Source organism: Phocoena phocoena, chromosome 14 (assembly GCF_963924675.1).
Source record: "Phocoena phocoena chromosome 14, mPhoPho1.1, whole genome shotgun sequence".
In the NCBI taxonomy this organism is placed as follows: domain Eukaryota; kingdom Metazoa; phylum Chordata; class Mammalia; order Artiodactyla; family Phocoenidae; genus Phocoena; species Phocoena phocoena.
The window spans coordinates 60,540,284-60,554,310 of record NC_089232.1 but is presented as its reverse complement, the minus strand read 5'-3'; the positions used below and the strand labels follow the sequence as shown (position 1 = coordinate 60,554,310).

General features: G+C 35.1%; 1 protein-coding gene across 1 annotated transcript in view; it reads right to left on the bottom strand.

The window, feature by feature from the left end:
* The window catches only part of HEATR5B (HEAT repeat containing 5B), an 85,222-nt gene that overhangs the window by 45,753 nt on the left and 25,442 nt on the right, over nucleotides 1-14,027 (bottom strand). The window contains exons 14-19 of the mRNA XM_065890902.1: nucleotides 13,172-13,335; nucleotides 12,288-12,463; nucleotides 9,632-9,737; nucleotides 7,703-7,893; nucleotides 4,651-4,810; nucleotides 901-1,090 (exon numbers count right to left, since the gene is read on the bottom strand). Coding sequence (XP_065746974.1) covers nucleotides 901-1,090; nucleotides 4,651-4,810; nucleotides 7,703-7,893; nucleotides 9,632-9,737; nucleotides 12,288-12,463; nucleotides 13,172-13,335 — 987 coding nt within the window. The remainder of the gene's footprint in view (nucleotides 1-900; nucleotides 1,091-4,650; nucleotides 4,811-7,702; nucleotides 7,894-9,631; nucleotides 9,738-12,287; nucleotides 12,464-13,171; nucleotides 13,336-14,027) is intronic.

The window sequence follows — 14,027 nt, the reverse complement described above, 5'->3', positions numbered from 1 at the left end:
AAGATCTTTTCTTTTTTCACTTCCGTTTTTTTTTTTTTTAATATCTGTCTGAATGGAGGCAACATATAGCATAGTGATTAAGAATACAGGCAAAGGAAATTTATCTGAGCTTCACCTCTGATTCCAACTACTCATTGGCTACACACACACACACACACACACACACACACACACACACACATATAAAACCTTGGACCTCTCTCAGCCTCAGTATTTCATCTGTAAAACAGAGAGATATACCTTTATCAGGACTGCTGTCAGAATTAAGTGAGGTAATATAAATAAAAAGCTTGATCCATTGAAAGATTTAATAAATGGTAGGGGAAAAAAAGGAATGCTCTGAAAGTGGCTTATATATTTTGCATAAATTCACAGTAATTTTCTTACCTGAGTGTTTAATTTAACCATTAGTAGAATTATTTCAGTGGAAGTGCATGGTAAGAATATGGGCCTTAGGATCACAAATCTGCTACTCCTTAGCTGAGTAACTTATCTTCTCTGAGCTTACTTCCTCAGAGAAAAACTAGATAATATTATCATCCATAGAGTTAAAAAAAAAGTGAAGCTAAAGTCCATGAAGACAATTGTATGGCACTCCAGGCCAAAGGAACTCCACTTTTATCTTTGACTTCAAGGGGCTCCAGGTAACATTTCACTTAGATGTTTTCTCTGCTCATAACTTCAAATCACCTTCACATCACAGGTTTGTTGCAGGGATTAAATAAAATAGCACACGTAAAAAGCAGAGTTCCAGGTGTTCAGTAAATTGCAAGCATTCAATACATAGTAATTATTATTATTGTTACAAGATTTCTTTAGGCAACGTTATGGTGACATTCAGGAAGTTGAAAGACAGTAATTATCTATCTAGTCCCTTTACTTTAAGATGAATTTACTCACCTTGTAGTTCAGGGCCAACAGTAGTTATTATAGCACCCAAACATCTACCCAAACACTGATGAACTTCTGTATGGGAGGGTGGAACGGTCAACAGCAAGGTAAGAACTAGAGATAATGTTGGCTCCACATATCCACGATACATTGGACCACTGGAATCCACTATCAGAGCAAGTGAATGAAGGGACCAAGTCTGGAATAAAATATGATTTTATTTTATTGTAAGTAATAGAGTATACTGAATTGATATTTAACTTAAATTTTCATAAACACCAACATCGTAGTTTTTTTTTTGTCAACATCGTAGTTTTTAATCAATAATCTAGAAATATATTCCTTAAGAAATAAAAGGTAGCACATAAGCTACCAGTAGCTAATAACCAAAGCCACTGATGTACAAATGCTATGTTTACAGTTTCTCTGTAGTGTGGCTTTGAGTGTCAGAAAAATAGTTTTGTTGATGAACTCATTTTTCTTTTATAATGTACATGTATTTCATACTTCCAAAAAACAATGACTGATATAATAAGTGTTTGATTTAGTGGTTGCTATGGACATCAAATATATCTTTATTGCTTGCATTGTTGGAGTTTTACTAAGAAACTAGTCTGAAATAAAACAATCTGAAATAAAACAATGTTCTGCACTCAGATCTATTTCTCGAGCAATGACATTCACAAAACAGTTCCTCAAGTGCATCAAACCATTTCAGGCCCAAACTTTTGTTTACTAAGCACAAATAATCTTAGTGGCTAATAGTATTTGCAAAACTAACCCAGAGCAATGTACTGTAATCAGCACAGGCTTAAGAAAATGCAAAGTCCTTTAAGCTGCCCACATCCACCTGCTAAAGAACGAACCTTTTATTTTTGCTGTTGGCAGTCCCAAAGGAGAGCTGCACTACTGGGCTGAGGACAGAGGGTTCTCAACAGAGAAGTTACCCAACTTACCACCATGGCAGAAAAAAAATCCATACCTTAATTTCTATTACCTGTCAATCTACTCCAATCCTAGGGAATTTAGCAACCTGAGTTGGACAGTTATGTGTAGAAACCACACCTATTGACAAAAGTAATAGGGATATAACAGCTTGAGGGAGGAAAACCAGAATACACATAGTGGAGAAAAAAATTAATGGAAGAAACAAAAGAAAGTATTTTAATAAAACTATCATAAGGATTTTTAAGACAAATAATTAAAGCACAAAGGAGATTCTAGAAGTGTTTTAAAAAAACAAACACACATCCAGTATTTATATTAAACTGTTCAGTAGAAAACTGGAAAAAAAAGAATTATTGTTAAATACCAAAATCATTATCTTGAAGTTCAAATGGAAGATTATCCTGTAACCCACAGTGAAAATACAAAAAAATTAAAATAATGAGGATAAAGACAAGAGACTCAATATATAAATAAGTACCAGAAAGAGAAAAAGAAAAGATAAACTTATATAGAACTTGATGAAATTTCTAAGCTGCAAGGATAGAGAGAAAAATTCTTACACACTGTGAAACCAAAATATAAGGTTACAAACATACAGACATATTTCAGATAAGTTTCTTAGCAATAAAAAGATGGGGAAAAAGATAGCTATGATGTCCATAAGTATCATTAATTCAGAAATTTATTACATAAACCAATGTCTTTTGGGTGTGTGAAATATATCCATTGTGTAAAAGAAGAAAATGAATTCATCATTAAAGTTTTATATCTGAATATTCAAAGCCACACTGCAGAGAAACTTTAAATAGAGTAGTTGCACATCAGTTGTTTTGATTATTGGCTTATATGTTATCTTTTACTTCTTAAAGAACATATTTGGAAGTTTTTATAGATAGCTGATGAAAAACTGAGATGTTAATATCTATGGAAATTTAACTCAAAAAATTAAGCTACTATTAGCCTCTTACATGCAACACAAAAAATACTGAAACATTTATGAATAATGAAAAAAAGGACTGTGTGCCAGGAACAGTATACCCAACCCAAATATCATTCAAATTTGAAGACAGAATAAAGCCTTTTTTTTTTTTAGATATGCAAGGAATCAAAAAGCACACCAGTCAACGACCCTTTCTAAGATTATTATTGCTAAAGGAAGTTTTCCTATCAAGTAAAAATAAAATAAGAACAAAGATCTGAAGACAGGAGTTGAGGATACAAAAAAGAAAACATTATTGAAGACTAAATCTCTAGTAATTACAACTAAATACATGTATACAATAATTTGACTGGAAAGTATAATTTTTGAGTTAGGATTCTTATAACAGAAGAGACTTTAGAAAAAACTGAAGAATGCTACCATACTATTCTTGTGCAGATGTGAGCTGAAACAGAAGCTCTGAGGAAACATAAGTGGTCCACATTACAGTAAGATGTCATGTCATAGAAAAAGAATCATGTGAAGCAGTCACTTACAGGAGTGTGGTTTTAAGAAATTAAAGCAAGACTTCTCAGGTGAAGACTGGTTTTCACCTGAGAAAAAGGTGAAGACAAAGGAAAGAAAACTAGCACGTACTCGTTGACATAAAAGAAGAAAGCAGCAACTTCTCAGGTAAAATAATTTCACAGTTGTGTTCTTTTCTTCCAGATTACTGTGGAAACAGCATTAAAAAAAAAAAAAAAAAGACAGCATAGCACCTCTTTAGGAGCAACATTACTTCATTTTTGATTTTAGTCTTTTTGGGTCTTTTGTGCTTTACACAGCTGGAAACCTTTACCAAGAAGTCAAAGGCAAACTAAGCCTGTAGACTAAGAAGTCTCTGGTGGATTTTGCATTCTTTTCTTATGGTGAAGGAACCCATTTATTAACAAACTAATGACAGGCAGTAATGGCAATCAAACTTGTCTCTTCCAGCTTCTGAGTCCCAATATGAAGCTGGCGAGTTGAATGCTATTGGTTTCATATACACGATATTTTTAGATGCATCACTGGGAAATGGCAAATCAAGAGTATAGGATATTTTCATACATGTGAAGTTCTTGCCTCTTATTGTAGTTATACCTATTTTTGTATAAAATATTTAAGGAGAGAGAAAAAAGAAATTCAAGGAGTACACCTGAAGATTCAGCCAACACTGTACCTGGGTTAGGGTATTAGAGAAGAGAGAGAAGACTGCTATTAAAAGAAATTTGATCATCCAACAAATGTAAGGAAATACAAAGAAGAGGAAACATGTACAAAGGATGATAAATAATAAAAAGAAACCATGTTTCAAGGAATGTTGTGAATGGGTTAAACTCCCAGAATAAGAAAGACTTTAGGATTAGGTTCAGATACAAATTCCTTTTATACACTCATAAAGCAAAATGACAGAGAAAGACCCTAAGACATTTTTCCTAACAGCCCATCAGAATCAATACTATTTTTACAAATAATTTTCCTAAAAATAATATTTTAAAATTTCATAATAGGGCTTCCTTGGTGGTGCAGTGGTTAAGAATCCGCCTGCCAATGCAGGGGACATGGGTTTGAGCCCTGATCCGGGAAGATCCCACATGCCGCGGAGCAACTAAGCCTGTGCGCCACAACTACTGAAGCCTGCGCACCGCAACTACTGAAGCCTGCGCACCCAGAGCCCATGCTCTGCAACAAGAGAAGCCACCTCAATGAGAAGCCCACACACCGCAACGAAGAGTAGCCCCTGCTCTCCACAACTAGAGAAAGCCCGCGTGCAGCAATGAAGACCCAACACAGCCAAAATGAATAAATTTATAAAAAAAAATTTCATAATAAACAAATCCATATTATACCTGGACTTCAGAGGATGTCCCATCCTGTGCTAGAGCCAATAAAATGCTGACGCTGGTCTTCAGATGTTGTCCTGAGCCGATACCACCAACATAACGATGCAAACAGCCCAGAGCCAAAGAATGGCCAGTTCTGGATACAACATCTCGAGCTGATTTCAATCTGGAAAAGAGTTATGCTTCAGGGATTGTTTCTTCTATTTCCCTATGGCAATAACAAGCTTATGAATCACACAATAAAAGGGATTTATTCTGGAAATCAGAAAAGATTACAATCTTTATTACTTCTTTCCGTACTCACTAACAAGAGTTAGAGATTTACTTTAAACTGGTTAAAGTCATACTTTTCACTGAAGAAAGCCTACCTTTAGAGAAATATGAAAGAGGACCTACAACTTCACAGCTTTTAATATTAATTATTCCTTGAAAAGACAAGAGCCATTTGAAATGTATTTTTACCATTGGTGTTTTAAATAAAAGACAAATAAGACAAAAAGACTATGACTCATAATCACGCACCAACATAGTCAGTTACTATTAGAAAACATTAAAATACCACTAAGAACAAAACTCCTAAAATAACAAAGGAGGCTAGAAAGCAACTTTGGCTGCATTTTCAAAACTGTATTATAACTCTCAATAAGCCATCCATGATCAAACTTCTGTCACAAGCTCATAAAAATGAAATATAGCCAAGATATGAAAAACCATCACCAAGACTCTGGCTGGTCAGTTTGCCTATGGCAAAGAAAGAAAAATTCTAAGTGCTGTCACGATGGAACAGACATTAAGAAATGTAGTAATGAAGGAAGTAAACTAAGTCCATCCTTAGCAGTATTTCGAATATACTATATCCTTGGATAAGTGATCTCTCTCGCTCTATGCCTCAGTTTCTCCATCTGTAAAATGAACATTATCATTACTCCTATATAGCAGTTGTTTTGAGGAATGAAAGAAGAATGAATGCAACCTGTGAATTCTAAAAAGCCTTATACAGATTAGAAAGCTTCCTTCATATTGTTACTTTTCAGAGTTCATTTCAGTGAGCTAAAAAAAAGCTGAGCCAATTTTCTCAGTGACAGTCATCTATTCAATAAAGTAAGTAATCTAAGATACAAGAATACATCATATATATACTTTCCCAGGGGTCTCAGAGTGATTTTCAATTTGAATGGAAACTAATTTAACCAGTAATGGTTTTTATTTTTTTCTGAACTGGGTCTTAAGCAATTGAGTTACTCCCTATTAACTGAGAACGGTTTATAGGAATCATTCCAGTCTTAATGCTAAGATGGCACATGATTTTAACATGCAAAAACAGCTGACAGATCTGTATGTATAGGTGATTTGGCTTTTCATAGTTGGATACTATATCAGCAAGAGATAATGTTGATAAAAAACAGTCTGATATAATGAAGTTGCAGGATATTGAAGCTTTTTCAAAACAGAACCAGATTTTGTCAAATCTAAGATACCATAGATTTTTCTTAATGTACCATTATTTTATATAACAGTATAAAAGAAAAAAATGCTGACAAATAATTATGACATTTCTTAGAGATTTTAAGACAAATCCCAATTTCAGATAACTTAAAATGTGAAAAAACAGGTAACAAAATCTATGTACTAATTAATTTCAGATAATAAATTATTTAGAAAAGCTAATGAAACTAAGCACTGAGAACACTTGCAAACCATTAACCAGACAGGTATGAATATGAATGAAATGTCCTTGTGTTTTACCAGAATAAGTATAAATACTCCTACAGGTATTGAAGCACTTATAAATTAAAACCACTTGTAACTAAAGAAAAATTAACCAGTCAAGAGTTTTCCAAAGAAATACACTCTTATTTTACCTACTATTAACAGAGCACAAACCATGAAACAGGTAGCTAAGACTGGTTCTAACTTTTAAAAATTCTTTACCAAAACTTGATTTCAGGATTAATGAGAGACACTTGGAAAAGGCAAAGTTAATCTATTGCTAGAAAATAAGCAAAGTCATCCTGCAGAAGATTAAGTGTCTGGGAATAGTTTAGCTACATTCTGCCTGCTCATATTATCCTTAGTGAGTCAAACAATACACTGGGGCATCATCCTAAACCAGCCAAACTGTCACTGTGTGTGAAGACAAGGACAGCCGTCCTCAGATACGCAAGAGTTCAGAAGATACTTCTTCCGAACCACTACCTCACAACCACTGCTTCTCCCAACCTCTCTCTTGTTAATAATTATCATATAGTTTGGTATAATTAATCCTCAAAATATACAATACTTAAGAATGATTAATTTGGGCTTCCCTTGTGGCGCAGTGGTTGAGAGTCCGCCTGCTGATGCAGGGGACGTGGGTTCGTGCCCCGGTCCGGGAAGATCCCACATGCCGCAGAGCGGCTGGGCCCGTGAGCCATGGCCGCTGGGCCTGCGCGTCCGGAGCCTGTGCTCCGCAACGGGAGAGGCCACAACAGTGAGAGGCCCGCGTACAGCAAAAAAAAAAAAAAAAAAAAAAAAGAATGATTAATTTACGTAACTCAAGTGTTAATTCTTGACCACTCTTGATTTTCAGCTGCTCTACTTCAAGTACTTGGTTAACAATCAACAGTCACTAATAAGTGCACTTATCATCTTAATCATACTTATTTGGATCTCTGAGATCACTCTTTTAAATTAATATTGCCAAGAAATTCTTAAAAGCTAATGCTAAATGTATCCCCTGTTCAGGGATAATTTAAGAAATGATAAACTTGGTAGTAGTTAGAAAAAGAATGGCTTATCCCAAAAAGTGAAAATAAACATAAAGAATAAAGGCGGGGGGTGTGGGAGGGCAGAGATAAGAGAAAAGGACTTCAGAGCAAACTACATATAACTGAGAGACGCCGTCACTAACAACCCTCTTGATTCTGTTATGTAACATTCAAGAGCTGAAACAGAAACCTACACCACGCTGAAAGTATCTACCATGTGGAAAATATACAGTCCAGTTAATAATTACTGATAACTTAAAAGACATCTTTGTCTATGAGAGAAAATTACTTGTTGATAGAGACCCACTTACTTGTCAAAGCTATATTGGGCCATTCTAGCAATGAAAGTTGCTTCTCCAACCACCTGAGCCATTCTTCCAAGAGCCTCCCCTGCTGCACATCGTAAGATGGGGTTTGGGTTGTCAAGGGCCCCCATAACTAGTGTCAGAGCAGATTTACGAACTTCCTCAGGTCCTAAAGTACTTTTGTTTTCAGCCAAGCCCTATGGATATTAAAAAAAAAAAAAAAAAAAAAAAGGACTGCAATCTTTGTAAATATACATATATCTTCACACATTATTTTCCTCAGCCAACTTCCCCATGCATATACTATGCCTACAATTAATACATGTTAGACTGACAGTAATCACTTTCCTAAACAGGATTTCACAACATGATACATTACATAGTTGTAGTTGAATCAGCCCTAAAACCAACAATCCCTGGGAGTGTCTCTATCCAAAGACAAATACTTAAAAGTTGTTTTTATACATAAAGGACACTGCACTATTAAATCAACTGTTATTTAACTGACTGAAATTTATCATTATAACTTTAAGGAAGGAAAAGGCCTCATGAACATGAAACTTTGATACATTTATATAAAAATGCCAGAGACGATAATTATGTCATAAAGAGTATATCCAATACATACCTAAAGACAAAATGAGGTAAGAATAATCAGCAACTGAATGTTGAACTGAATCAGTATGAATGTTCATCATACTAAATGTTAATATCTCTCTTCTAGTTACACTTACTGTCCTGGAACTTAAATTACTTATTTGAGACCAAAAATATAAGTCATGGTAGCTAGGGAAAATGTTAACTACAGCAAAGGCATTAGTGAGCACATATATGAAGAAACACATACTGTACAGCAATACTACAGCTGTTAACCAACCTTCCAACCACTGAGGGAAACCATGACCACCCCACTCCTCTCTTAAAAAACTCAGATGTTGGTAGCTGATGGTCTCTAAAAAGGGCATATACTAATGATTATACAAATGGTACAAGCCTTTATCTGTATAACCAATGCCTACATCCCTTTTCCCTGAAGTTTACAAAATGTGGTTTAATTCATGCCCATTTAAACACTTGTACTTGCTGCCCTTTTAAAGCAGTGATATCTTATAATAAGCTTAGCGCTGAATAACATGACTTTTCAAATACATGAGAGGCTATAAGCTGCATAGTACAGTACATGAACTCTGAGAGATAGGCAAAATATTTGTTATTTCACTTCATACATGTAGAATATGAGGTTTAAAAAAGGCTAAAGGAACTACACAAGACAGAAACCTATTGAGTAGCTAAACCAGAACACAATCTCTAAATGCAGCACTCTTTTAACTATATAACAAACATAGCCTCTCCTGCTTTATGATCTAAACCACAAATCAAACTTAAGCTTTATCTAGTTAGCCTTCAATAGAATACCAAATTTCATTAGTCAGACATGTTTGAAAATTCCGAGTATACCAGCACTTGTAAAATTTGAGGTATCAAATCAAAATATGAATTTTGATATTACTAAAATAGAAAATACTTATTTAATTACAATGAGCCTAATATAAAGTTTCTAGTAATTTAAATGAAATAATATAAAAGCATGGTTATCCAGAGCTATACATATAAACATAATAGTCTAGTTATGTCTGAATTACTATATTAAAGGTATTAATTAAAATCTTAGTTCAGGGGCCTCCCTGGTGGCGCAGTGGTTGGGAGTCCGCCTGCCGATGCAGGGGACACGCGTTCGTGCCCCGGTCCGGGAAGATCCCACACACCGCGGAGCGGCTGGGCCCGTGAGCCATGGCCGCTGAGCCTGTGTGTCCAGAGCCTGTGCTCTGCAATGGGAGAGGCCACAACAGTGAGAGGCCCGCGTACCGCAAAAAAATAAAAAAAATAAAATAAAATCTTAGTTCAGAATATTTGCTATGTTTTAAAAGTAAATACCTTTAGTGCACTAAGGACAGCTGTAAAGATATTAAGCTGCACAGCCTGCTGGCGAACACCTTTGGCTTGTTTAACACATTCAGCAAAGTGATCCAACATCTGTAATCTGTAACAATAAAGATCACATGAGCAATACTTTTTATTCAAACCTGGCCCAAAAAACAGAGATAAGAAGAAGAAGGGTATAAGCTGATTGTTTAACAAATAATGCCCCATGCTATCTCTTTTCACTTCATTCCCTGGTCTAAACCGTATCTCCTACTCCTGAATTAATATACGGACATGAACTACTAACTGGCACAACACAAGGGACCAATATTAAGCTTCAATCAGCAAAATAATGTCATAATTTCAGTGGTCTTCAGTGTGCAACAAAGCGCCTGGCATAAAGTAGGTGCTCAAGGTTTCTTGAATAACAATCATTAATTGTGCATCTCTGTGGAAGGTTTTTAAGTTGGAAATCTTAAAATGTGGTATAATTTTTCTTTTTAAAAAATACTCTCACACATAGAAGAAAATAGTACCTCGTGTCCTATCTTTAGAAGCTAATTGGGAGATTTTTTTTTTTAAAGATTTAGCTTTGGTCAATTTTGTTAAATGTGAAAAATCAGAGGTGAATTGGTTGTTTTCTTGTTTCAAATTTTTAAAATGAGACAGTTATCCCTCTTCCCCAAATCACAGCCATTTGAGACTATTCTGATTAAAGAGAATGAGGTCATATCAGATTCTTCTAGAAAGAATAGAGGTGGGGCAAAGGAATCTAGGGAAATTTCATCGGAAGGATTTATGCTCAATTATAAAAGGCCATGGGTCTCAGGTCAACGCATTCTTCAAAAATCACATATGAAGAAACCATCTAGCCTCCAGCAGGAACTCCAGTTAGAGGTACTTGGGGCTAAAGCTGACACTGGTACACTTGTCTGACACAGATCCACATCTATGCTGAAGAAGCACGGCACTGTCCACACTGCTTTCAAGCACACACCTGAAAAGACACACATGGTCTCCAACATGGCCATCAAACATCATGTGCCTATAACTGACCTCAAATACATAACTTAAACAAATTTTTTCCTTACTATATTTATTTCTTTTAATTTGAAAAATATTAACAAAAAGTTCCTACCTAGAAATAACCATTGAACATTTTCACGTATTTTAAAATATCAAACTGGGATCACTTCTTGCCTTTTACCTTCTTCATTTAACACTATATAATGAGCATTTTCTGATATCAAAACATTGTCTCTGTAAAATGTATTCCAGCCTATCAACTTTCCATAATTTATTCACTGATTCCTCCATCCCTGGATATTTATGTTACAAATTTTAATAGAACTTATCTATTTTTACTTCATCTGGTTCCACAAAAGTGATTTAATAAAGTTAAGAGGACTTCCCTGGTGGCACAGTTGTTAAGATTCTGCCTGCCAATGCAGGAGACACAGGTTTGAGCCCTGGTCCAGGAAGATCCCACATGCCACGGAGCAACTAAGCCCGTGCGCCACAACTACTGAGCCTGCGCTCTGGAGCCCATAAGCCACAACTACTGAAGCCCGCAAGCCACAACTACTGAAGCCCGCGTGCCTAGAGCCCATGCTCCGCAACAAGAGAAGCCACCGCAACAAGAAGCCTGCGTACCACAACGAAGAGTGGCCCCCGCTCATGTCAACTAGAGAGCCCACACACAGCAATGAAGACCCAATGCAGCCATAAGTAAATAAATAAATTTATATTTTTTAAAGAAGAAGATAATCCTGGATTCTAGTTACAGGTCTCATAACTAGCTGTATAATTTCTGACAAACCACGAACTCTTAGACCTAGATTTCTTTAGATTTAAAACAAGGACATTAAAGTAGATGCCTTATAAGATTCTTTCACCTTTAACAGTCTTTAACATTTATGTGGCAACCAAATGTTCTTAAAGATATCTGGATAAAGTAAAATTTCGTATTTAAAATTTTCCCCTCAAATTAAAAACCAATTAATCAACTAACCTACATACGTAAAGATATGCTATCTTTTCTATACAAATACAACAATGTTTTTAAGGCATAGTTTATAAAACCTGAACTATCTGTGAAGGTCTTGCATTAATTCATTTTTACTCCTTCTTTTGGGAAAATCACTGTAAGTATATAAAATGCTTACTAAGTAAAGTATGGTGTCTGTGGACATAAAGTATAGCAAACTAAAATGTTCCTATTAAAAAAAGAATCAGTTACTTCAGTGTTCCAAGTTCCAGACTTTAACCATCTGACAAATGTCATATTAGGGAGTAGACTTCTCACTCATAGACTTCTCACTCATTTAATTCCTCAGTAACAGGACTTGGAAAACTGGTGTCCCTAATTAAAGATACAGGCAAACCTACTTATAAACTGGCAAACAAACTACTATAATGAAAATTTTGTTGTTTAAGACCGAGTTCACAATACAGTGGATATCATATGCTAGTACATGGGGTCAAACTTTAAAAACAGTTTCAAATTATGTGGAGTTTGCATGCAATTTATTATGTGCCACTTATGTTATTACATTTAGGAGACTATTGTTCAAACTCTTCTTATTGAAGAGTTAGCTTGGTTGGGAAAATGTACTGCTTGAAAATAATTTATATTTAACTAAAATCACCTTATTGACTTTATACTAACCGGTGTTTAAAAGAAACATGAGGAAACACTACACCAAAAAGAGCCACAGAAGCATCGATGACTGAAACTCCAAGGGGAAGAGGCCCAGGCACAGCTTCTCCCACAGGTATTCGTAAATAAATGGAGGATGGATCATGCTCCAGAGCCCCACTTCCAGATGCACTGTTTGGCTGGAGCTGCAAAAGAAGGACATAAAAATCATTCAAAATCCACTTTGGGAAATTCACTTACTAAGTACTGGGCGTGACAAATAAAACAGGGGAGGAGAGAGAAAAAGTAACAATGAAAGAATAGAATGATTAAATCTGAATATTTTTAAATAGAGAAATATAATTTGGCCATTAAAAAAAGTCACAACAGTTCATGCAATTTTTTAAAAAAGTTTGTTCATTCTAAAACATTTTTGCAGTAATGTGTAAGCAAAATAATGTCAGGAATAACTTAAACCCGCAAAAAATTTTTTAAAAGCGGCCTTTAGTAACTCTTTTTAAAAAGTACATAAGAAATAATGTATTCAGTGGGCAAAAAAGGTTCTAAATCTTCAACCTACTAAATCCTATTCCTCTCTAACCTGTCACAAAATAAACTAAACCAAAACAAACACCAACAACCAAAAAGCTAGTCAAAACTGATCTGTGCCAATGAAACCACAGGGTACCTAAATACACAGAATATTGAATAAAGACAGTTTGCCAAATTCTAACTGTTGCTGCTTACCTTTTTTCACTATTTATCCACCCCTAGGAAGGTATCTTTAAATGTCTAAGAAAGCTAAATGAAAATTAAACCTTAGTCTACAGTATTTTCTTTTTAAATGACAATGTGTAATAGTACCATTGTTTTTCAATCAAGCTAGTATTTCATTTCACTTTATAGCTTACTACCTGGTCTTCAATTGATTTATGATCAGTTTCTTGAAGCCAGGAACCAAGAAGAACACTATCATCGTAGTGGCAGAGGGATCTGAGGAGGGAAGTAGTTGTGTTGGCTGAGTTGTCAGTCAAAGTGAATTCTGCTACCAGTTCTCTAAGAAGTGCATTGAAAGAGCCTAAAAAACAGAACTTCAGGTCAGATTAAAGAGAATACTTTTTAAGAAAATGACAATCACTGCCCACCAAGAGCAGCAATATGTTCAACAGGAGTAAAATAATTAAGTCCCCATCCCCTTTTAAGAAAAACCAGTATTAAGTATTTTAACACTGGTTTTAATAAACAATAATGGCACTTCCTTTTTTGTTATTGTATTATGCCTTTTAGCCCAAATTATTTAAAGTAATCAAAAACTCAAATAGAGAAAAGATATTTTTATTTTAAATATATTAAATATGATGATTATTATTTACTATTAATTACTTAATGATGTGCAAACACTGAACCAGAGCATATCAAAATTCTTGGGCATGGCTGCACTGGAATATTAACATTTTATATGACATTTAACTTCTGCAAAAGTACGTTACTATTCTCCCTCCAGATTCCTAAATTTTGGCTGTATTATAACAGCTGGGATAGTCATTAAAAGCATAGACTCTGAAGATGAACCAACTGGGTTTGAATCCAAGCTCTGCCACTTAACTACCTCCCAGACTTGTGCAAGTTACACAACCTCTAAGTACCTGAGATTCTTTATCTTTAAAGAAAGCTATATTTTAGCCTCATAAGGTTGTGGTTAGAGTCAAAGATGCTAATACCTGTTAAGGGCTTAGAATGAGACCTGGAACACAGTAGTGCTCAACAAGT